The sequence below is a fragment of the Geotrypetes seraphini genome, chromosome 19 (genome assembly GCF_902459505.1).
Source record: "Geotrypetes seraphini chromosome 19, aGeoSer1.1, whole genome shotgun sequence".
Taxonomy (NCBI): Eukaryota; Metazoa; Chordata; class Amphibia; order Gymnophiona; family Dermophiidae; genus Geotrypetes; species Geotrypetes seraphini.
In genome coordinates, this window is record NC_047102.1 from 33,972,687 (window position 1) to 33,999,300 (window position 26,614).

Genomic DNA, 26,614 nt, shown 5'->3' on the forward strand with positions numbered 1-26,614 from the left:
CTGGGTGCCTCAAGCCGTGGCCACTAACTTTAGTGTGCCCCGGCTCAAAAAAGTTTGAGAGACACTACTGTAGCCAAGACCTGCCCTCCAGGTAATGGATGCCTATTTTTTATAGAATTTCTTTCTTTTTAAACTTTTATATACCACACTCCTGAATTTAAAAAATCAAATACAATTAAATAATATGGCACAGTTCACATAGCTCAGCAGCTATGGCCCTTAAAAAAAGCAAACAAAAAAAACCCCCACTGGCCTGACATTGAAATTGCCATTCCAGGACAAACCAGACATTTTCAGTGCCACTTAACCGAGCAGTGCAGCTTACAGCATCCTGTTCGTGTTTAAGCTGAAACTGGCTATTTTGGGGGTGTTCCAGGGAGTGGGGGTTAAGTATTGGTATTTGGAACTTAACAAGGTAAGATAACAGTCCTATCTTTATGTAGTTCTTAATAGCTGATTAGGTGCCAAATATTCTACTTAACTGGCTAAATTTTAGCTAGCTCCCTATACGTGGAAATTCAATGCTGGAGCCTGGACAGGGCCGGACATTGAATTTCCAGGTTCAACACCTACAGTGGTCAGCAAAATGCCTGAATATTGAGCCCCATATTAATACATGTCCGTAAGTTAAGTGTACAGACTCAGACCAGCCACAGAGCTGACATAAGTGTGTGCGGCTAAGTTCTGGATATACGTAACTTATAGTATTCTAGAGGTTACGCCTATAGTATGTTTGGATTTTCAGAAGGCTATTTTTTCTTCCATTTGCATCTTTGCTTTCCTGACTACTCGACCAGCCTCTCTTAACCTTTCCAGATATTTTTGCCTGTCTTCCTCTTTCTGTGATCTTTTGTAGTTTATGAAAGCTAACCTCTTATTCCTTACCTTGTCAGCTACTACTTTTGAGAATCAAAGCGGCCTTCTTTTCCTCTTACTTTTACTTACTTGCCTCACAAAAAGGTTTGTCGCTCTTACAATTACTCCTTTCAGTTTTGCCCACTGATTTGCAGACATTTTGGTCTCCTTTTATAAACCTGCGATAGCAGTTTTAGCGCACGCTTAGCGAGCACTGAATTGCCCCGTGCGCTAGACGCTAGTTCCAGCATTCAGCTGGCGTTAGTTCTAGCCACATAGCGCAGGTTTAGCGCATGCTAAAATGCTGCGTGCGCTAAAAACGCTATCGCAGCTTAGTAAAAGGAGCCCTTAGTTCTATAGAGTAAACTGGAATAACCACATATGTTAATATTACTTAAGTTTTAACCAATGGGATGCTTTAATTTGGCTATGGAGATTCAGAGTTAGTTCTTGCTGCACATACTGGCATTAACAGAAGAAATTCTACTATCCTATGGATAATGAGTGCCATCTGCTGACCAGACTAAGCACTGAAGAGAAAGATATTGATAGTATACACAGTATCTTACCATTACTTGTAACATGAATCCTAAAGGGAATGCAGATTCCTCTCCAACGCGTAGTGTTCACAGACCTGAGAAAGGTTTGGACAGGGGCAACTTATTCAAATAAGAAGGCTGAAAAAAAGAGGAAGCTGAGGTGAAAAAGTAAAACAACATAACTACCAGTATATTTCAAAACCCTGGAAGGAAATGGCTGGAATACCTGAAGAACAGGATTTCTCTCTATATACCTCCAAGGTCAGGAAGATCTTCCTAAGGAGCCCAGAAAGGCTTTTCTGATGATCAGAGTATAGAAGAGGGAAGGTTCTACGAGGTGTCTCAAGCAGCCTTTCTCTGAACTGTGCCATTACAAGCAACCTATGGTGTATAAATGAAGTAATATCAAGATGGGGGTTCAGAGAGGAAATTATACCAGACCTGGGGAAATACAGAAAAAGGAGAAAGGGAGAAATATTGGATTTAGGGGGAAGGGGCAAACAGAATAAATGAACATTTGCTGGTTCTTGTGGAGGAGAGCAGAAGGAAGAAGAGAGATATTGAGATAGACAGTATTGTTAGATCTCAATGGCAAGGGCAGGGCAGGGAGTCAAGGCACAAGAGGAGGCAGTTTGGCATGTGAACTGGAAAAGTGGGCCAAACGTATGTGTCGCACACCTAAAGCATATGACTTTGCATATCTGCATTATTTAGAGCAAGGCCAGCTCAGTGGTATTTGATGACCTAGGCAAAGCTTGAGCCATAATCAGACACCCCCCAAACCCATAGTCCAGCATTTGCCCCTTCCAAGCCCTCCTCCTCCCTTCCCCCCCCCAGCCATCTTGTGCCTACCTCCCTTCCCCTTCCCAAGATATCCCTCACCTCTCTCTTTCTCCCAGCCACTGCATGTATTCTCCATCTGACCTCAGTTTGTATCAAAATGAAACTGAACATGGTGTGGGTCCTTTTTCACCCCGCACATGCTCAAGGCTTGCCATATCCTACTCCCTCCTTGATGTCATTTTAGAGGGGGGCAGGACATGCAAGTGCTGACATACACATGCCCTCTGCTGTTGTCATGCCGATTATGCCAGCATTCGCTCCTCTTCCTCTCTCCCCCCTAACTTCTGCTCCCTAGGCTATCAAGTGGAAAGACTTGCTTTGGTTATGAGCAGTTACTACATCACACAGATACTTGTTCTTGCCCCATTTAATTAAAAACAAAACCATTTTCAAAGCTCTTAGACTTACAAATTTCAAAAGGTTGCTATGCAATTTTGTAAATCGAAAAGCTTTGAAAACACGCCAACTATTCTTTATATACAATTTTCGAGAGAGTTTAAAAATGTCTGCAAATTTCTTTTTATTTATGCTGTTGTACAGAAACTGGTTTTCTTTTTTTTTTTATAGAGTAACCAACAGCTCAAATGTTACTGCAGACCCTGAGAAGAAGCCAGAGACATCGCTTTATTGCACACTGGCCCCAACAGCTTCCCTATGTTTAGTCTGTCCTTGAAGGCACTCATATCAAAAATGCCACAGGCAATTCCTTCAGGCAGGCACTTAAATGTTCAGACTCCAAGACACACTGGGGTCTTGCTTGCTCCCGAGAGGAATGCATGGGCTTTTTTATCTTTATGGTAATTTGATACACATTTTACAGGTTAAAAGCACTGCCTAAGAATCATCCTGGAGATATTTTCTGACTCACGGACACAGATCCAAGCGTGCTCTGAGGTAAGTGCTTTTTATAATATTAACAGTTTATATACCGCAGGACCGTGAAGTTCTATGCAGTTTACAAAGATTAAAAGATGGTACAAATTGATTGAACTTAACAGGGTGGAAGCTAGAGATTAACAGTTCAAGGGATCAGTTATTGAGGAGAAAGAGTAGTACGGGTTAGCTGCCTAGATATTTCAGGAATAGATATGTTTTTAGGCGTTTCCTGAATTCCCCATAAGTAGTAGGCGTAAGTAATTGTTCTAGATCTTTACCCCATAATGCTGCCTGATGTGAGAAAAGGTATTGATGGTGTCTTTTGAGTTTGCATCCTCTAACTGGAGGGGAAACGAAGTTCAAATGTGAGCTTCTCTTATGTCTGTTGGCTGAGAAGGAGAAAAGGTCAGTTACGTATTTAGGGGCTAGACCGTATAGTACTTTAAAGCAGAAACAGGCAAACTTAAATTTTACGCGTGCCACCATCGGTAGCCAATGCAGCTGTCGGTAGTAAGGTGTCACATGATCAAACTTCTTCAGCCCGAAAATCAGTTTGACCACTGTATTTTCCAGTTTGCATTTTCCAGGTGCTAAGCAGAAAAGATAGGCAGGTTCTGTTTCATTGTATTTAGCATAGAATTCCAGTTTCCCTAAAGAAATGAGAAATACAAATGTGGTTATTCAGTGGGTAAGATTTTGAATGTGGGTTGTCCTGTCACTTGTGTAACTTCTGTTAAGAAAAAGAGGGAAAAGTAATTCTCATTTTGATTTTTCAGATTAAGATCCTTATAGAATAAATGCATTTTCCTATTCTGGATCTATGGCACAAAGCTTAGAAGTTGTTTAAACTATATCATCTTTAGATGGTGTAAATAGAGAATGTTCTAATGCTGGCGGAATTCTGCTCAAAAAATAGCAATTCTGTAAAATTCTGCAAAATTATTTTTCAAAATGCCAACAATATTTGTGCTAATTATTATCCAGAATTTATACTACAATCTAGTATTTTCATTAAATTATACCACTCAGGGCTAGATTCTTAAAACTTTGCATTAAAAAATAATGGGCCGCTGTCATAACCATTATTGTAGCGACTTAAAAATGAGTCATTCTCCAAAATCTCACATGCAAATGAGGTTGGCGGAGGGTAGCGAAGGATTGCTAAATTTTGAACATACCCATCACTGGTGATTGAGATCGGCACTTGTGCAAAATAAACGCAGAAAAAAACCCCCAACCCAAAGTGAAGATCGGCAGGAGAAATGCCCACTCCCTCCTGCCGCCAAACAATGTACCCCCCCAGCAGCAGGAGAGATGCCCACTCCCTCCTGCCGCTATGCAACCCCCTCCTCGTGCCTCCGACAATCCTTTCCCCCACTCCCTTATCTTGCTTACAATGGCAGGCCGGAGGGATGGCCGGCAGCAGGCCTGCCTGCCAGAGGAGTGTCAGGGGGGTGTTACTTGGTGGTAGGAGGGAGTGGGCATTTCTCCTGCTGCCAGCGGGGATATCATGGGGGGAGTGTTGCTTGGTGGCAGGAGGAAGGGGGAATCTTTCCCACTGCAGAGGGCAATTAGCAATGCCAGGTGATTGTGCAATGCGGCAGGAGAGTGAACATCTCTCCTGCAGATCTTCAATTTGAGGTTTGTTTGTTTTTTATTTTAATTTGCATTGGGGTGGGGTCTGAGCTGTCAAACCTTACTTTTCGGTTGGTGCAAGAGCCAATCAGCTCTCAGGCACTGATCAGAAAGTAAGGTAACAACAGCTCTGGGCAAATTTTGGTTGCAAATGTGGCACAATGACTCAGCAATTATAGAGAATCACTCAGAGCGATCATTTTAATATTAATGACCTTTTTGTACTACATTTGCATGGCAGTATCAGAGACTGCTAGAAAGCTCAAAAAAGACCTCGGTAAGCCGTTTTGATAATCTGCCGCTAAAATACATTCACGCTACACTAGCTGGAACTAGTTTAGCGAGCACCTTAAAGGCAGATTTTAGTTTTGAGAATCTGCCCCTCAGTTTATCACCCCAGGCTCTCTCTGCACCCTCTCTGCCAACACACTCACTTCCTCTTCATGCTTTACTCGTAAGGGATGACTGCGTGACTGGGAATAAACTGGCAGCCTGTTCTCCCCAACCTTCACCAGTCGTGCAGTCAGCTCTCTCCCAGCTAATCTGGAAACAAAAGAAACAGAGAAACAAATGTCCCATCCAATCTGCCCATCCGCAGTAACCATTATCTCTTCCTCTCTCTAGGAGATCCCACGTGCCTATCCCAGGCCCTCTTGAATTCAGACACAGTCTCTGTCTCCACCACCTCTACCAGGAGATTGTTCCATGCATCTACCACCCTTTCTGTAAAAAAGTATTTCCTTAGATTACTCCTAAGCCTATCACCTCTTAACTTAATCCTATGCCCTCTCATTCCAGAGCTTCCTTTCAAATGAAAGAGACTCGACTCATGCATATTTATGCCACGTAGGTATTTAAATGTCTCTATCATATCTCCCCTCTCCCGCCTTTCCTCCAAAGTATATAGATTGAGATCTTTAAGTCTGTCCCCATATGCTTTATGACGAAGAACTCGCGGGGATGGGATGGGGAAAAATTGTCCCCGTGTCATTCTCTAATGTGAAGGTCTTGGACCTTTAAAAGCAAATCTGATGTGAAGAATTTCCGCTCTGCCTGTTAATCGCAGCAGACTTATTGTATTATTCTGTGTTTGTGCAAACGCTGACCCTCAGGCCTCTTCTCTGCCCTTCCATTATATATATATATATATATATACCGTATTTGCCGGCGTATAAGACGACTTTCCAGTACCTTAAAATCCTCCCCAAAGTCGGGGGTCGTCTTATACGCCGGGTACTGTTTACATCACCCGGTGCCGGTCCGCAGAAAATTCCTGCCGGTCCGCACAGGACCGGCGAGATGGACCCGTTAAATTTTCTGCCCCGATGGTGTTTGCAGAAATCTTCTGTTCCTCCCAGCCTCGGGCGATCAAGACAGGCGGTCATTCCCTCTGTGAGTCTCGCCTATGCGGAAACAGGAAGTTGAAACAAAATAGGCGGGACTCAGAGAGGGAAGGTCCCGACGTTTGCAGCCTGTCTTGATCGCTGCCCCTGCTGAGTCGCCGAAGAGGGCCGCGGGGAAAGTGCAGGCAGAGAGAAGATGGTCAGCGTGCGCGGGGAGGTCAGCGTGTCGATTGGGGCCATCAGCAGCGTTTGTGCTGAGTCTGCCCACGTGCAGGATGCGGCGGGTAGGGGCCTCCAACTCGTCTTGGGTGGCTGGGCCTGCGGTTCAAAGCTGTTTTTGCCGGCTTGGGGGGGGGGGGGGTCGCAAATCGGAAGAAGGGGTAGTCTTATATGGCGAGTATATAACAAACTCTATATTTTAACTGTAAAAGTTGGGGGGTCGTCTTATACGCCGGCAAATACGGTATATAATAATGAATCTTTCATTTATAGGTCCTGTTCTAAAGCAGTGGGGGGCTCAACTCATGATGGAGAGAGCTGTAGAAAAATTTACCTGCCTCTTTATCCTGGTCATCTGTTATCCATCAAATTTCACTGCTGAGGAAGGTAAGTCCCAAGAACCACAGAAAATGGGCAAAAAATTATTACCCGCCCCCCATTAAATTCCAAAAATTTTCAAATATTACACTTTTGTTTCTTTTTTTTTTTTTTTTTATAAATATTTTTTATTCTTTTTTTAAATTCTTACATCAAGTGAAATACATGTAATACATTCAATTATGAAAAAACACTTGAAATTATTATTAAATGTTCTTACAATGTGAATTAAATAAACCCTTTTTCAGAATTTTCTATCATATTAATATTACAATAGTTTTCCCTCCCTACCCCTTCTATATGTTCTATACATGTGTTATTATATCTGATCAATAGAATAATTTGTCAATGGTCCCCATATTTTATTAAATTTTTTAATATAACCTTGTTGTAATGCCAATACTTTTTCCATTTTATATATATGACAAATTGAATTCCACCAAAAAGTGTAATCCTTCCAGTTCTGAGTAATTTGCTGTATAGCGACCCCTGTTAAAATTAATAAAAGTTTATTATTGTTAGCTGAAATCGGACTTTGTGTTCTCATTGCTGTTCCAAATAATATTGTATCATATGATAGTCCAACATGATTTTCTAATAAATTATTAATTTGGGGCCAAATTAATTTCCAAAAGGAATTAATGCAGGGACAAAAGAATAGTAAATGGTCCAATGTCCCCACTTCTATCCTACAATGCCAGCATCTATTAGATCTACTACTATCTAATTTTGTTTCTTGTTTTTGACCTGTGGTGTTGATAATTCATCTCCTTGTACGAGATGATGGGCCTAGTACAGGGGTGGGCAAACTTTTTGACTCGTGGGCCACAATGGGTTCTCAAATTTGACAGAGGGGCCAGACCGAGAGCAGATGGATGGAGTGTTTGTGTGAACTAAACTAAAACTTAACCTTATATACCGGGTCTTCAACCAAAGGAAGCTCGATGCGGTTAACAATAAATTTAAAAAAATAAATAAAAAGTAAACTGAAATACAAGAGTTAGTTTGCAAAATGTTTAGCGGATATAAAAGTTTTTAGAAGTTTACGGAAGAGTTGGAAGGAACTGGGACACCTCAAAATTAGGGGAAGTTCATTCCATAATTGGGGAAATTTAAATGCCAGAGAGCTGCTAAAATTCTTAACTCCTTGAATTCCTTTCCTAGAAGGAAGAGAAGGTTTAAATCGATGGATGCCTCTCGCATAAGAAAATCTAAAAACATTCCATAGCAGAGGAACGAGAGGAGCAAAAATACCATGTAAAATCTTAAAAACAATACATAAACACTTAAATTGAATTCTACAATAAACCGGGAGCCAATGGAGAGAGAAAAGCAAAGGAGTCACATGGTCAAATTTGCTCTTTCCATAGATCAACTTCGTGGCAGTATTCTGAATCAATTGTAGTCTTTGAAGGCAGTTCTTAGTGATGCCAAGATAAATGGCGTTACAATAATCTAACCGGGATAATATAATAGATTGGACCAAAACAGAAAAATGATGTTGATGGAAAAGAGATCTGACTTTCCTCAACATTCGTAAGCTGAAAAACATTTCTTAACCAGAGAGTTTATTTGATCTTTAAAAGTAAGAGAAGAATCAAAAAAGTATTCCCAAAATCTTAGAGGAGAACTCAATTTGTAGGGAAGCTCCAGAATCCAAAAGTACAGTGGAAGGAAGATGATCCAATTTTGGGCCTAACCACCGAAGTTTAGTTTTAGCTACATTTAGCTTCATCTGGACAGACATAGCCCAAGTTTGAAGTTTAGAGATACAGTGATTTATTTTAAAAGTTAAATTGGTAATATTTGGGTCAATCTCAATCAGTATAAAAATGTCATCCGCATAAGTAAAAAGCGTTTTCCACGCTGACAGCTTATAAATATTCAAAGTTGTTATATAAAGATTGAACAAAATTGGGGAAAGCGGAGAGCCCTGAGGCACTCCGCAAGGAGGTTGCCAGTAATTAGAAATATTACCATCAATATTAACTATAATTTAAATGTAAACGTCATAACATCAATATTAACAATAACTTAAATGTAAACCTATTCCTAAATTAAATGTAAACGTCATAACATAAAAGGTTTTGGTCTTTAAAAGGTAGCAAAGCATGAAAACGTAAGGTTTATTGTACAAAATGAATGTACATGATCATCTCTCCCTTCCTCTCCTTCACTCCAATTCTTCCTCTTTCCTTTCTCTTCCCCACATGTTCACCATCTTTCCTCCCCTCTCACCCATCCCCTTGTGCCTTCCCTCTGCAGCATCTTTCTATCCCTCCCATCCCCCTGTGTAGCAGAACCCTTACCCAGCTACCATCCTTCCCTCCCTCCCATCCCTTGTGCAGTAGAACCCTTGAGCACCCGCCCCTGTCGCACAGCCAAACCCCCGCTGACCCTCCATCCTTCCCTCCCATCCGAACCCCACCGACCGCGAGCCCTACATACCTCCCTCCAGAGCAGCATTGGGCTGGCAGCACTCTAAACAGGCTGCTTCGCGGCCTTCTGTGTACCTTGTTACTGATGACATCATTAGTGATGTGGCAGAGGGAATTCGCTGACGAGAGAAGGCCGCGAAGCAGTCTGTTTAGAGTGCTGCCTGCCCAATGCTGCTCTGGAGGGAGGTATGTAGGGCTTGCGGTCAGTGAGGTTCAAATGGTCGACGGGCTGGATTTAAAAAATGGGCCAGATATGGCCTGCAGGTCATAGTTTGCCCATGTCTGTCCTAGTGGAATCATTATTTGGTGGCTAAGTAACATTCAAATTGCCATTTATACTGCAGTTCTCCATAACCAGGTGGAGCGAAGTGTAAGATTGTGTAGCATCTTCTCTTTCTTTAGGAATACATAAGAAGGGTAGCCAGTCCATCACTTTGCTGACCCCTCCCACATCCAAAAGGTCTTGTTCTAGGCATTTTGGACTTGGGACAATTTTTTGGATGAAAATGTGGTCTAAAGATAGACAACTTAGCAGTCTGGACAATCAAACGGCTGGACGTACAAGTAGACAGTTCTCGGAAAAAAAAAATATATATTTTGGATGTGTTTTTTAGATGTCCAAAACGGACTTAGACTTTTTTATTATTATGCCGCTCCACGCCTCTTAAGATTACCGTAGTTATTTATGTTATTGTTAGTTCTCCTCTTAGGTTCTTATGATCTCTATTTTAGATTTCTAGTGATTTTTTTATTGGGGGTTTTCTTGTTTTGGTAGTGATGCCTGTTGAAAGTAATACTAAGGTTTTTTGTTGTTGTTGTTGTTTTTTGGCGGGGGGGGCAGGAGTTGCTGTACCTGTTAACATTTCATTGTTATATTTAATTGATTGTTACATTTCTATTCAATAATAATAATAATAATAATAAAAATGTTATTAAGAAACTATGCACTGAGTACAAAATAAAACAGTGACCTAAGCTGAGTATAGTTTATTACAGTGCAAGGCCAGAAGCCAGGAAAGAGATCACTGCCTCAGTGGCAATTTTATCAGCCATTCTCAGTACATCTAGTCCCAAATACTGATGAGCTCATTCAGTCTCTTAATTTAGTTCTCTTCTAAGGCTATAAAACCTGTTTATTGCAGCTTCAGTGGAACATTAAGAAAACTATTGTTCTGTCTGAATTATACAAATATCTTGGGAAGTTATGGATGATTGTCTTACAGATATTTAAACAGGTTTCAGCCTTGACATATGCATATATATTTTATTCATCCATAGTTTCAAGTTCAAGTTTCAAGTTTATTCCGGCTTGATATACCGCTTTAATTTCCAAAGCAGTTTACATCATACAGATTTTATAATAAATGTTTAAAATCGGAGGAAGGGACATTCATGCCTAAAAATTCTATTGACACAACATAAAACAGAAGGGAAATGGGAAAAGTTACAATACTTGAAATAAAAAGGAGAGGGTGGAGGAAAAAACGTCAGGGAAGTAGGGTTGTCTGGGATGAACCATTTATTTAAATCTCATAAGTGACTTTAAAAAGTAGAGTTTTAAGACTGGACTTGTAATTGATCCTATCATGGGTTTTCCAATTATGAGTAATCTGTTGAACACCTATTCCTGTCAAGATCAGGAAAAGGCGACTTTTATACTTATCTAAAGTAGGCTTAAATTGTAGTAATATACCACAAATTACAGCTTCATAAGATAAGGGAATACTGCTTCTAGAATGAGATTCATTTGTCCCCAAATTGACTTCCAGAAACCAAGTATCAATGGCCAAAAATGATCCAAAGTCCCTATATTAATACGACAATACGACATCTATTAGATTTCACTTTTTGGTGGGTAAATGCATGTACCACATATAAGTATGAAAGGATAATGGCAGAATGTTTGGGGACTAGTAAATCCTTTAATGATGTATGGAGTCCATTGACTAATTTTATTGCATTATAATAAGTGTCACTTTTCTTTCATTATCATTAGATTTCTTTACACATCCAGGGTGGGTGGGGGGAGGGATATGTATTTTGAATAGTTAAATTATTTATTTATAATTTGTAATCACATCATCTATATTATTATATTAAGAATGAATATGGGGATGGGAGAAAATGATTGTTTAATGTAATAATTATATACTTAATAGTGTGTTTTGTGCAGTTTTTCTGATTTATTATTTGTATTGCACTATCAAAGTCTGAAAATCAATAAAGATTTTTTAAAAAAAATTATTTAAATTAGATTCCTGTCTTAGGATTGTGGGGAGGACATTCCATAATGTTGGTGCAACTACAGAATAAATAGTTTTACGTGTTATATCTGACAAACAGAGGGGATAGTAACAAGATGTTGTGAAGATTGGAGTGATCTTGATTTGTTCCTACGGGATCAAAAGTCTGTCAATAAACAAGGGAGAGTGATTGGTCTGAATTTTCAACGCAAGAAAGAGAGTTTTAAATGTAATTCTATGGGTGATGGGTAACCGATAGGCTTTTTTAGCATTAAAGATGATTTTTATGACTGTGTTTTGGATTAATAGCAGGTTATCTTTTAAAGCCCAACACTGACATGTTTGCGGCACATCCAAAATAAACTTTACAAGCTCAGTGATTACAAAGGTACCCCTGACTTCTGAGTGTTTCTCTGAAGACAGTATTCTAATGATCTGTGAACTGTGAAGAGCTGCTTGATGGCCTCAAATGATAAGGGACAAGCTGAACCAATCCTGGGCTTCCCTTTTTTGTATGCAAGCGAGATGCTTTCAGCCTTTTCCTTATGAACAGGAGCCATCTAGTGAAAAGAGTTTCATATAAGAACATAAGAATTGCCGCTGCTGGGTCAGACCAGTGGTCCATCGGGCCCAGCAGTCCACTCCCACAGCGGCCCTTAGGTCAAAGACCAATGCCCTAATTGAGACTAGCCTTACCTGTGTACGTTCTGGTTCAGCAGGAACTTGTCTAACTTTGTCTTAAATCCCTAGAGGGTGCTTTTCCCTATAACAGCCTCCGGAAGAGCGTTACAGATTTTTACCACTCTCTGGGTGAAGAAGAACTTCCTTATGTTTGTACGGAATCTATCCCCTTTCAACTTTAGAGAGTGCCCTCTCGTTCTCTCTACCTTGGAGAGGGTGAACAACCTGTCTTTATCTACTAAGTCTATTCCCTTCATTAGCTTGAATATTTCGATCATGTTCCCTCTCAGTCTCCTCTTTTCAAGGGAGAAGAGACCCAGTTTCTCTAATCCCTCGCTGTACGGCAACTCCTCCAGCCCCTTAACCATTTTAGTCGCTCTTCTCTGGACCCTTTCGAGTAGTACTGTGTCCTTCTTCATGTACGGTGACCAGTGCTGGATGCAGTAATCCACGTGAGGGCGTACTATGGCCCGGTTCAGCAGCATGATAACCTTCTCTGATCTGTTCTTGATCCCCATCTTAATCATTCCTAGCATTCTGTTTGCCCTTTTCACCGTCGCCGGGCACTGTGCGGATGGCTTCATTGAGTTGTCGACCAGTACTCCCAAGTCTCTTTCCTGGGGGGTCTCTCCAAGTACTGCACCCAACATCCTGTATTCGTGTATAAGATTTTTGTTACTGACATGCATCACCTTACACTTATCCATATTAAATCTCATTTGCCATGTCGCAGCCCATTTCTCGAGCATGTTTTTGTCACGTTGCAGGTCTTCGCAATCCTCCTGCATCTTCATTACTCTGAATAGCTTCATACAATCCGCAAATTTAATCACCTCGCTCGTTGTACCAATTTCCAGGTTGTTTATAAATATGTTGAAGAGCACGGGTCTAAGCACCGAACCCTGTGGCACTCCACTCGTGATGCTTTTCCAGTCCGAGTATTGTCCATTTACCCCCACTCTCTGTTTCCTATCTGCCAACCAGTTTTTAATCCAGATGAGTATTTCATCCTTGATTCCATGGTTCACAATTTTTCAAAGTAGTCGTTCATGCAGGACCTTGTCGAACACCTTCTGAAAATCCAGATATACAATGTCGACCGGCTCGCCCTTGTCTATCTGCCCGTTTACTCCCTCGAAGTGCAGCAAGTTTGTCTGTGACAAGACGGTGGCTGCTGCCAGAAGGATGCTGGGCTGTATAAAGAGAGGCGTAGCTAGTAGAAGGAAGAAGGTGTTGATGCCCCTGTACAGGTCATTGGTAAGGCCCCACTTGGAGTATTGTGTTCAGTTTTGGAGCCCGTATCTGGCGGAGGACGTAAAAAGACTTGAGGCAGTCCAGAGGAGGGCGACAAAAATGATAGGAGGCTTGCGCCAGAAGACGTATGAGGAGAGACTGGAAGCCCTGAATATGTATACCCTAGAGCAGTGGTTCCCAAACCTGTCCTGGGGGACCCCCAACCAGTCATGTTTTCAAGATATCCCTAATGAATATGCATGAGAGAGATTTGCATATCTGTCACTTCCATTATATGCAAATCTCTCTCATGCATATTCATTAGGGATATCTTGAAAACCTGATTGGCTGGGGGTCCCCCAGGACAGGTTTGGGAACCACTGCCCTAGAGGAAAGGAGAGACAGGGGAGATATGATTCAGATGTTCAAATACTTGAAGGGTATTAACGTAGAACAAAATATTTTCCAGAGAAAGGAAAATGGTAAAACCAGAGGACATAATTTGAGGTTGAAGGGTGGTAGATTCAAAGCCAATGTTAGGAAATTCTACTTTTCGGAGAGGGTGGTGGATGCCTGGAATGCGCTCCCGAGAGAGGTGGTGGAGAGTACAACTGTGACTGAGTTCAAAGAAGCGTGGGATGAACACAGAGGATCTAGAATCAGAAAATAATATTAAAAATTGAACTAGGCCAGTACTGGGCAGACTTGCACAGTTTGTGTCTGTATATGGCCGTTTGGAGGATGGGCTGGGGAGGGCTTCAATGGCTGGGAGGGTGTAGATGGACTGGAGTAGGTTTTAACAGAGATTTCGGCAAATGGAACCCAAACACAGTACCAGGTAAAACTTTGGATTCTTGCCCAGAAATAGCTAAGAAGAAAATAATTTAAAAATTTAAATTGAATCACGTTGGGCAGACTGGATGGACCATTCAGGTCTTTATCTGCCGTCATCTACTATGTTACTATGTTACTAAACAAGATCTGCCCTTGCTGAAACCGTGCTGGCTGGTTCTCATCAGACCATGTCCGTCAAAGTGATCAATGATGCGGTCCTTTATCAGCTTCTCTACCATCTTTCCTGGTACTGAGGTCAGACTCAACAGTCTGTAGTTTCCCGGATCTCCCCTCAAATCTTTCTTGAAGATTGGCGTAACATTCTCCACTTTCCAGTCTTCCGGAATCCTTCCTGATTTGATTGATAGATTGGCTATTAGTTGAAGCAGTTCAGCTATAACCCCTTTCAGTTCCTTGATTACCCCCAGATTAATGCTAACAGTAAACCATGTCTCTTTCATAAACACAGAACAGACCCTCATACTGCATATAACTAACCACAAATTAAAGATAGAAATATATAGAAAAATATTAAACTGAATTCCCAGGAAGCTACAGTGCAACATCAGAGAAAGAGATAAAATGTCCCCCCTGTACTGTGCAAAATATAAAGACAGCAGACATAAATTTCAAAAACTGACATGTTCCAGTCACTACATTAACGGCCTCTTTTACAAAGCCGCACTAGCGACTGTGCTAACGGTCCTGAAGCCCATAGAAATTTAAAGGGCTTCGGGGCTGTTGCCGCACAGCTTTGTAAAAGAGGCCGTAAAAGTTAACAAATATAAATAAAAAAAAGTGGAAAATATGATAATGCCTTATCTCAAGAAAGACATAGCGGAATTAGAAAAGGTTCAAAAAAGAGCGACCAAGATGATAAAGGGGATGGAACTCCTCTCATATGAGGAAAGACTAAAAAGGTTTGGGCCCTACAGCTTGGAAAAGAGAAAGCTGAGGGGAGATATGATTGGTGTAGAATGGGTACAAGTGGATCAATTTCTTGCTCCGTGAAAAAATATAAGGACTATGGGATGCTCGGAGTTACAGGGAAATACTTTTTTCACTCAGAGAATAGTTAAGCTCTGGAACACGTCAGAATTTGTAGTAAGAGCAGTTAACATAGCTGGTTTTAAGAAAGATTTGAACAATTTCCTGGAGGAAAAGTCCATGGTCTGTTATTGAGACAGATATGGAGGATGCCATTGCTTGTCCTGGATTAGGTACTAGTGACATGGATTGGCCACTGTGAGAATGAGCTAGAAAGACCACCGGTCTGACCCACTAAGGCTGATCTTATGTTCTTACTATATTGGATTTTATATATGAGTATTTTAATTAACTTTCAGAGACCAAAACCACCTTCTTCAAATCAGGATAGTTAGGGTATCTTGTTCTGACAGGAGGAAGGAGGGTTTGCTCTTTATTTATAAATGTTAAATAACACAGGTACCACACTATTTTATCCTATACTAAAAATAAAATCTATTGTTTTTACCTTTATTGTCTGGCCATTTACTTTTTCTAATTGTGTTGGTCCCAGTATCTAGTTTGGGTTTTCCTTAGCTTCGTCAGGGAAATACCTAGTATAAGTGAATGTAGCTCACCTTGAGCTGCTACTGAGAAAGGTGTGAGATGAATCCAAATAATAATAAAAAAAATAACAGATTTTCTTTTCCACAGCTATTCAAACCTGCAGTGATAGAGTCTGCAACTGGTCCAAATGGTACAATGTCTACACCCCCAGTAAAAGGCCTGACGATGGAGACTTTGAGACACTTGATAACATCCGAGCACAGGGACATAAAGTCTGCAGATCTCCCAGAGATGTGCTCTGTCGATCAGTGAAGTTCCCATATGTTCCAACGCAACACATGTACTATCACATAAAGTGTAGTGTCTCGATTGGATTAACATGTTACAACAAAGATCAACATTCTCAATGGTGTTTAGATTATAAGATTAAAGTATTATGTTGCTCATGCGATACTGTGAAACCTACATCGATTACCAGTGGTCCGGACTTGATCTCTCCCAACACAAAATCATCAGTTGAGCAAGGTAAGCATTTAAATTCATATTTACAAATTATAGCTAAGGCTGCCAACTGGCTCCAGATTCACAGGACAGGGCTGATGAAGTTGTGGGTATACCCCAGTACATACTTCCTTTTACATAAGAACCACTTAAATCTCTAGTAATAAGATATTCAAGCACATTCACCCAGTATCCAAAAACACATAATGTAACAATCAGCTTATATACCGCAGGACCGTGAAGCTCTATGCAGTTTACAAAAAGATGAGATGTACAATTGAATGAACAAAATTAGTTACCCAGATACTTAGCAAACTGATATGTTTATAAATGCCCCCCTAAGATTCTGGAACTTGGCTGTGGTGAAAATGGCAGCGTGATTTCACTGCTCTCCCCTGCCTCACAATACTAAGTGCTCTGAAGGGTTCAAAAATATTTTTTTTTCACTTTAGTTTTCTGACAAACAGTTATTGGAGTCTAGCTATGGCTTCAAGTAAGCAAACCAAGAACGATACTGCTTTTTCAGCAGGGGGAAATGCCAAGAGACTGAAACCTGATCCCTCCACACCATCTAAGGCACCATTACCTAAGGATTCTACTGAACTCCTTGAACAAGTTATAGTGGATCTACACACTATTAAGGAACTGCTTAAAAAAACTACGTCTAAGTTAAATGGGCTTCAGCTGGAAGTTTCTAGCCTAATATATATAGGGATACAGTCGTAATTATCTGAAAAAATTATTTGTTCAAAAACGTACTATAATTTAGGTTTAACAGAAGGATTTCATTCATTCACATCAAAAGATACAACAGACAAAAAATATAATAACAAGACGGAGAAAAACAAACCTCATACACAGGCGGCCGGGACTACACAAGTACCCTAAGCCACCTGTATCATCACTGGTTTGAGAAAAAATTCCATACATAAATATATAAATGTCCTCTCATTCATTTCAAAATTCAATTTTTATATTTCCAAATTTCATTTTGTCATAAGTATCAAAAAATGTTTATAAAAAGAAAGAATTCCAGTCCAATCTGTTTAAAACTGTTTGTCATGGCAACAGCCTGGTATAAATATAGATGTAAGCACTTCTAGTTTCAAGTTTATTAACTTTTAATATACCGAACATCAACAGGTATCTGGCCGGTTAACAATAAAATATTTAAAAAGAAGGAAAAATAATAGGTAATAAAAAATGATGAAAGTGAACATCAAAGACATTAACTGGACAGACTTGAAAGTGAGGGTAAAAAGGGAAAGGAGGGGAAAAGTTACATATTTTGAGGAGAGAAGGAGAAAGTGGGAGTAGGGTAAAACATATTGGGTGGGATCGCTTTTTTTAAAAGCGGTTGGTTGAGTAAGAGAGGAACAGAAAAGAGAGAGAGAGAAAAAAAAAAAGGAAAGAACTCTAAACACAAGTAAAGGCGTCACGAAATAAAAAAGTCTTCAGGCTTATCTTGAATTTATCAAGATGTTGTTCAACTCGGAATTGCTGTGGCAGAGCATTCCACAACGTTGGGGCGACTACTGAAAAATTTATTTTCCGGGTGTAAAAGAAATCTTTTATGGAAGGAATTAGCAAGAGTTTCTGATCTGCTGATCTCAGAGTACGTGATGGGCATTGAGGAATGAGAAGCTTATCAAGATATGAAGGCTGATGAGAGAGTTTTATTTTGAAGGTTATCAGGATGATTTTATAGGTGATGCGATGTGTGATAGGGAGCCAATGTGCTTCTTTCAGAAGTGGCGTAACATGATCATATTTGCCTATTTTGTAAATGAGTTTTATTGCTGTATTTTGAATTAGTTGTAAGTGTCGGATTTCTTTTTGGAGGAGGCCGTTATAAAGAGAGTTACAGTAATCTAGGTGGGAAATAACTAAAGAATGAACCAGAATTTTGATTGCATCTGTCTCTAGAATCAAAGTTAGTGGTAACGTGAAAGCAAACAATATAAAACTTGGAAAAACTTATCTTAGTTTGCAGCAGCAAAACATATTGTTATCCAATGGCCGCTTCCCAACAGAAAGCACCTCTGTTTCTCCTCAAAAGGCTACTTCAGGGGAAAAAATTATAATTAAGTAGGTGTTTTCTCCAAGCACTTCATCATACCGAACTTATCAGGCTACTTCTTCTCAAGATGGCTGCGGGTCTGAGAGACGCGCCCGACTTGTTCAAAAAATTTTTTCAGGTTTCTAGCCTGACACGTCAAATGACTGTGAGTAGTGCTCGTACAGAGCAGTTGTAGAAGCGAGTTTCAGCCATTGAGTGGAAAACGAATCAGTGTCAGCATGATCATAATAACATAGCTAGGATCTCTGCTGAGCTGGAGGAGGCTCAAACTAGAAGCAGACAAAATAATATTCACTTAATGGGGCTCCTGGAGGGGTTACAGGGTACAAATCCAAAAGCATTTCTTACTACAGTACTTTCATCCCCAAAGTCCTGAGTCTCTAGTTTGTGCAGCCATTTGAAATTGAGGGGGCACACAAGATGCCTGCTCGTATTCAAAACAAGCAAATTGGTCCTAGACATATAATAATTAAGGTCTTGTGATTTCAACAAGTCAAGGAGATCTTCGAGGCTGCTAAGCTGGTAAAAGTGGTGAAGTGGCAGGAAGGAAAACTTTTGTTTTTGCCGGAGTTTGTTAAACCGACTGCTTCTTTATGAAAGCAACTTCTGGCTCTCAGACAACAGCTCAGAGATTTAGGGGCAAAGTATGGTTTATTATACCCTGCAACCATGAGGGTTACATTTAATAATAGTACAACTCATTACTGGGACCCTAAAAAACTGGAAGAATTCATACTTCAACAACAATATCAGATGGACTCATAGATGGGTCAGAACTGAAAGTTAGAGTGACAGTTGGCCAGCAGTTCTAATTTGAAATATTGCTTGATTATTAAATGAATATAACTTTGAAATGATAAAAATTCCCTATACTGGGATATAGGAATGGCAGTGATATCAGCTGATTTGAATTTGACTTATGTGTAGTATTGACAGAAAGTGCGTTTTACTATACTGTTCATGAATACAGAAATGGACAGTCAGTTTTAGAATTCTGAGGAATCTGGGGGGGGTTTCAACTGCCATTAGGGGCTGGGGCAAATCTCATGTATGTCCTGACTGCATGCCACTGCAAATGAATCTTATGCATATTCATTTTGGATAACCTGAAATCCTGATTGGCTAGGAGTGTCCCAAGAACTAGGTTGAGAACCCCTGCTCAAAATAGAGAAGCTGGGATATAAAGAAGGGCAGGGGATTTCTACCATAGGGCGCTGATGGTCAAAAAGCCACTGAAGGTCCAATCTTCCAGAATTCTTCCAGGAGAAAAGAAAATAGTAAAACCTCCTATAAAAAAGAATGCTGAATACAGTAAGAAAAGAGCAACTCTCTGAATACTCAACTGGAAATGAATCCCCAGATTATAGAATATCGAAGTTGCTTTTAACCATAAAATTGCTTTTTAGCCATCTATGATCTGGGGAAGAATCATCCTGTGATAGTTCAGCGATGTTGCTATTCTCTTCTGCTTCTTAAGTGGTTTATCCAAGTCCCTACTGATTACAGTAGGTTGTGTTGAAAGATGAAAATTGATGCTTCTCTTTTTTAGGTATTTATTAATTGTAAATCTAATGGCATCTTTTATAAAGCTGCACTAGCGGCTGTGCTGCGCTAACGGCTTTGAGGCTTTGTATAAGAGGCCGTAAGTGTTTACTTATCTGATTATTAAGATTTCTCAGGAGTAGCAAACAAAAGCTGTTTATTGGTGCTTTTGTATAGCTCAGTATCTTTCTCGGTTAAATAAATACATTTGTGCAGTTGAAGAGCCATCAAATGCTAGAGAAACAACATTACTCGGAGGATCCAAGGCAGGCCAGGGGAAGAGAAGAGAAAGCACTAGAAGAAGTGGTGTTTTTCCAGTGTTTGTCCAATAACAGGCCCCCTCCCCTTTTAATTCTATATAATGTGTCAAAAGTTGTGCATGCAATTTAATTAACAAGCTAATTAGCGCTGAAAATTGGCATCTTTACAAGTGATTATTAGCACTGATTTAAAAACAAGGGGTCATGTGTGTAAATTTAGGAGTGGATCCATTCCTAAATTTTGTGCACTAAAAAAGAGGGCATGGAAATGAATTGTTTATGGGCAGATTGGGGGCATTCCTTTCAATTACACATGTAATTACAGAATTATGGCTTACATACCTACATTTGTGCCATGTTTTCAAATTTAGTCACAGCTCCCAGATGTAAATGCTATCCTATAAACTGCCCCTAACTTTAAGTGTAGATTATAGAATAGTGCTTTTGGGTACCATATATAGAATTCAGTCCTAAATGTCTAGTTTATTGTTAGTTATATGTTTATTGCAGACATTGCTGGGATGAAGAACTAGCACCACTTATTAAGCAAGTTGGCGTCTGCTATTAGTTGAGACAGTAGAAATAATATTACTTTCTCCAGGCAAGTTAGGACTGTGAACCAGCAAGCATTCACAATATAAGCAGCCTACTTTCTCCTGCACCATCTTTCAGTTTAAAATGGAAACTATATTGGAGCAGGAAAAAGCAAGGCTACCACTTTGAATATTTGCACACAAAGTCCCTTTGCACAGGGAAGAAGCAATGTCATTATTCACAGACCAGTGCTTCTCACCTTTTCCTTGAGGCACATCTAGCCAGGCAGATTTTCAGGATTGCCAAAATAAATATGCATCAGATAGACGTGCATCAGATAGATTTGCATGTAATGAAGACCCATCTAATGCATATTCATTGTGGTAATTTTGAAAACTTGACTGGATAAGTGTACTTTAAGGGCGGGGTTCAAAAGTATTGTTATAGACTAGTGTTGCCCAAGTCAGACCTGGGTGCCTCCTTGTCAGATTTTCAGGATATTCGCGATGAATATGAATGAGATTGATTTGCATATGCTGCCTCCATTGTATGCTAATTTCTTTCATGCACATTCATTGTGGATGTCCTGAAAACCTGACTGGTAAGGAGGTACTCCAGAACCAACTTTGGAAACACTGTCATAGACCATAGCAAAACCTGGATCTAACCCACTGTTTTGGTGAACAGAGAAGGATTGAGCAACAATGAGATACCGGCTGGGTAGGGCTGTCATTCATGAATGCTCTCTAGAGCTACAAAATTCTGAGAAGTGAGTAGAAGGGTATAGATTATGATGTATTAAAATGTATGCTACCTTTCTTTTCTTTTTTGTTTTATTACAGTTCCATCCCAAACATTCTGCAATAAAACAGACTGCAAATGGTCACAGTGGTATAATGTCCATACACCTAGTCATAGACTTGATGATGGAGACTTTGAAACATTTGAGAACATAAGGTCATCTGGATATGACACTTGCAGATTTCCCAGCCAAGTGCAATGTAAATTAATGAGATTTTCATATATTCCACTGAAAGAGACGTATGACAAAGTAGAGTGCAGTGTCAAAGATGGGCTAAAGTGCTACAACAGAGATTTATGGCCTAATAGGTGTTTAGATTACAAGATTAAGTTTTTATGCTGTTCGTGTGACTCCAGTATCACATCAGACATTCTACCAGTGATATCTGTGTCAGACAGCACAATTGTACCAGTATCTACTCTGCAATCTACTGGCATTACACAAACTAACCAGTCACCAGAAACCTCACAATCCATTGGCCAATTTCGTCAACCATTTAGAGCTTCAACTAGTCCTGCCAAAACCAACTTTTTATTAATAACATCACAAAACAACCAATCAATGACTCCAGTCCCTACTGCACAAATGGTACAACCATCAACAATTAGAATTCCCATTGTTGTAAGCAGACAATCAACTACTTCAACCACTAATGCTGTGAACAATCAATCATTTACAGCGCCAACTGTGGAAACTACAGAGTCCAGTCAATCATCAACAGTTCCACCCACTATTTCTAAAATGAGCAAATCATTAAGAATACCAGCATTTACTGCTAAAATCAATCAATCTACAGCACCAGTCAGTATTGCTGAAACTGGTGAATGGCCTATATTTTCAAATACTGTTGATGAAAACAGCCAGTCTTTATTAGATATAGAAAGCAACCCTATACTAATAATCCCATTAAATTCAATGCAAACTGACGAACTAGTAACACTAACAAACTTTATCAACCAAATCATGAACTCAATATCATTTCCTTCTACCACTGCTGAAATCAACCAATCAAAAGCTCCAACCTCCATTGCCAGCAGCCAGACCTCAATATCTACTGACAAAACTAGTCAACTATTAAGTACTTCAGCTATTACTGGTGAAACCAGACAACTATCAAAAGCTTTAGGTTCCACTAACCAAGTGAGTCATCCATCAACATTTCAAGCTACTACCAAAATCAAACAGTCATCAACAACTTTCATCACTAGAAAGCAAGAAAATACATTCCTCACTGAAGAAAATATTCATGAAGCAACAAATGTATTCTCTTCTACTCAAACCATAAAATTATTAACCTCTGAAAATGATCATGCATTAACAAATTCAACAGCTACCTCAAAAAACAGTCAACGACTAACAGCTCCAATTAGTTCTACTGAAACAAATAATTTGCATACAAATCTACAAAATAGCAAGACAAGTCCAATGACTACTGACAAAAGCAGTCAACTACCGATGATTCCATCCACAAATATTCAAACCAACCAGTTATCTACAGAACCTCACACTATTATCAAAACTAGGTATCCATTTACAACCTCAACTACTATTTCTGAGACCAACCCATCATCAACAGTTCTAACTACTTCTGCTAGCACTAATCTTTTCACAGATCCAACCACCTCTGCAACAAATGGACAATCATCAACCGTTCAAACTAATGATAAAACCACTCAGTCACTAATATCAATGGATATTGGTATAATCAGTCCAGTGTTAACTGCTACTACTTCAGATATACAGACACAAACTATTGCTTCAAATATTTCAATCAATCTTGTTTCAATGACTGTTCAACCAATAGTTCTTGATGAGAATCAGTCAACAGTTACACCTACAACTGATGCAGCCATACCATCCGCAGCTAATACTAAACATATTCATATACCAAGAACTTCAGGCATTTATGCTGCATCCATGCAAACGCCACCATCAACTACTAATACTGTAAAAAAACAATCAGCAGCCCCAATGAATTATGAGATCAAACAATCAAATGCTCCAGTCAGCCAACCATCAATCATTCCAGCTGTTTATGCTACAACCACACCGTTATCAACAATTCGAACAAGTCACGTTACAACATCTCCAAATACTAATGCTGCCATCAGTCAGTCAGCAACTCCAAACATGCCCGTTCAAATTAGTCAATCAGCAGCTTCAGCTACTAATGTCAATGCTACAGCTACTAATGTTCCACTATACACCTCAAGAGCTACTACTTCAGTTAGTCAACCATCAATCATTCCAGCTGTTAATGCTTCAACCATGCTGCTACCAACAATTTTAATAGGTTACATTACATCAGTTCCTACTGCTTTTACAACAATGTATGCTACAGCCAGCCAATCAACAACTCTAGTTCCTATTGTTCCCATCAGTCAGTTAATATCTCCAGCTTCAACCCTCATCAGTTCATCAGACATTCCAACTCTTGATGCTACAGACAGTCAATCATCAACCATGCCAACTGCTAAAGCTAAATCACCAACTCTATATGCTATTACTCAATCAACATCTTCAAATACTGATGCTGATATCAATCAGTCAAGAACAGATCCAACCATGATCATTCAAATTAGCCAATCAGCAGCTCCAGCTACTAATGTCAATGCCACAACTAGCCAACCAGGAGTTCCACTATTTAGTGATACAGCTAATCAATCAATGGATATGACATCTATTACAGCCAGACAATCAATACCAACTATCGTTGCAAGTAATCAATCAACAGCTTCAGTTTCAATCCCTAATGCTACCATCAATCAATCACCAACTTCAACCATTAATACACCATCTAAGCAATCAGAAACTATCACTTCCATTAATGCTGCCACCACTCAATCATCAGATTTCAAAAATGCTGATGTTGCTACAATCCAATCAAATATTTTAGTAAATAATAGTTCAGCTGATCAGTTTTTAACAACTCAAATGACTATTCACACCACATTTCCAAAAATTCCAATAACTAATATTTCAACTAGTCAATCAAGGGTGCCAAGAGCTAACAATATAACAGTTCAGTTATATACAACTCCTACTACTACAAGCATTCAGTCATTAACAGTTAATGCTGTAACAACACAATCAGCAACAGTTCAGATTGCTAATAATATAACCACTCAATCAACAATTCCAGTTCCTGTCGCTGGCACCAGTCAATCAAAAGCTCCAATCATTATTGCTAACACCAGAGAATTAACAACAGGTCAAACTATGTCTGGCACCAGTAAATCAACAGCTCCAGCTACATCTGGTATTATGATGACCAGCCAAGTAGTTCCAAGAGCTAATGCTACAGTTCAATCACCAGTAACTCCAACTGCTAATGTTATAACCAGACAATCAACTGCTACAGTTTTAAATAGCCAACCAACAGCTGTAATCGCTATAGTTGATACCAGTCAATCAACAACTCCAACAGACATTGCCATAACTAGCCAATTATCAACAGTTCCAATTGCTGATGTGAAAAACAACCAAATAGTTTCAATTGCTGATATTGCAACCAGTCAGCCATCAACAGTGCAAATGACTATTGACAATGTCAAATCAATAGCTCTAATCCCTGCTGATAATGATATAATCACTGGATCATCATCAGCTCCAGAAGATAACTGCAACTGACATTTTACCGATGGCTTTAACAGCCATTGCTACACCTAGTCAATCAGCCACTGTAAGTATCTATCCTACAACCATTCAATTATCAATAGCTCCAACTGCTAATGATGCAAACAATCAGCAATAGCTTTAATGGCTGCTGATCTCATTTAATTAAAAGCTATAGCTACTTCTACCACTGCTACAACCAGACAATTATCAAGCAATCTCACTGTTAATCTTAATACTATCTGGTCACAAGCACCAGCTGTTAATATTTCAACTAATCAATCATCAACAATTTGAACCGGTGAAACCGAACAGTCAAAATCTGCAGTCATTATTTATTCAGTCAATCATCAATAGTTTCAAATGCTAATAATATAACCATTCAGTCAATAATTCTAATAGATAATAACTGTAGTAACTATTGATTCCAATAAATCAATTTCACCTGTCACTACCGTCATTGCAACAAACATCCAATTATCAACAGCTCTAAGTACTAATGCTGCAACAAGTCAATCGACAGTTCCAATTGGTAAAACAATAGTAGTTCCCATTGTAAATTTTGATAAGTCAATCAATAGCTCCAACCATTCAATCATAAGCAATTCCCTAGGCTAATACTATAATTAGCCTACAAAGAATTCCCATTGAACACTTCCAATTCAAGTCAGTGAAAAACAGTTCAAATGAGTTCAACAAGGCAACAATTATTAAGCAATTTCAACTGCTTTTATTAGGTTTATTCAATTTCCAAGCATTTTAGCAGTTAATAGAGCAACCAATGTTTAATTCCCAACAGTCAATAAAGCAATTACTAAATTCCCACCACACCAACAGTCATCCTTCTCTATACCTTCTCTACATCTGCTGTATTTTTTTTTCTTGAGATGTAGAGACCAGGGGCCGGATTCTGTATAGGACTCCTGGTCTCAGAAGTCAATCAGGCCTTAGGCCCCTCCCCGATGCATCCCACAGTGCACTGAGAAGGAGCAGGCACGCCTCATTTTGACGGAGGTGGGCCTGCCAGATGGACAGATAGGAAGACCCGGCCGGCCATCATTCAAAGTTAGAGGGGTTAGCGGGGGGGGGGGGGGGGGGGTGGCAATGCGATTTTCATGGTGGGGGTTTTCTGGCAGGAAGGATGTTCATTAGTGGGGTGGGGGGGTATTCTGGCCAGGAGAGATTGGGCATCCCTCCTTCCGAATTTGTTCAGGGGGGACTAGCGGCCGCTTAACTTATGCAGCAGAGAGATCCCTTGTCACAATAAGCTTAGTGGTTGCATATACTTACAATGTACACATCTCCCGCTGGCCTAGGGAGATGCGTACAGCCGCCTAGATCTTCTGGGCGAAATCACACCCACGCCTAACTTTAGGTGGGCTTTCGTGCCTCCCTATGCTCCCAGAGACTCTCCAATGTAGACGGTCTGCCTTAGGAGCTTTTAAAAAAAACAAAACAAAACGTGCGTCCCAATTGGCTGGTTAGACAGCAGTAGGACGCCTACTGCTGCCTACAATCGGGACGCCGTTTATACAATCCGGGCCCAGAAGTACACACATCACTCAATGTCAAGTGAACAGATTGAATTGATACACAGGCATTCCTTTCTTAATAATTGCTAACATTATGT

At 39.9% G+C, this 26,614-nt stretch overlaps 1 protein-coding gene across 3 annotated transcripts in view; it reads left to right on the forward strand.

Annotated features, from left to right (window-relative positions):
* The first annotated feature begins 2,918 nt into the window (after positions 1 to 2,918).
* Positions 2,919 to 26,614, forward strand: part of LOC117352122 (mucin-5AC-like) — a 31,512-nt gene continuing 7,816 nt past the window's right edge. The window contains exons 1-5 of one of the 3 annotated variants that reach the window (XR_004537583.1): positions 2,919 to 3,131; positions 5,547 to 5,594; positions 6,584 to 6,697; positions 15,798 to 16,175; positions 21,410 to 25,051. Coding sequence is in view for 2 of the 3 variants with exons in the window: in XM_033928263.1 (XP_033784154.1) it covers positions 5,588 to 5,594; positions 6,584 to 6,697; positions 15,798 to 16,175; positions 21,410 to 24,999 (4,089 nt within the window). In the remaining variant the exon portion in view is untranslated. Of the gene's footprint in view, positions 3,132 to 5,546; positions 5,595 to 6,583; positions 6,698 to 15,797; positions 16,176 to 21,409; positions 25,118 to 26,614 lie in introns of those variants that run through there. The other 2 variants (XM_033928263.1, XM_033928264.1) reach the window with 2 other exon arrangements.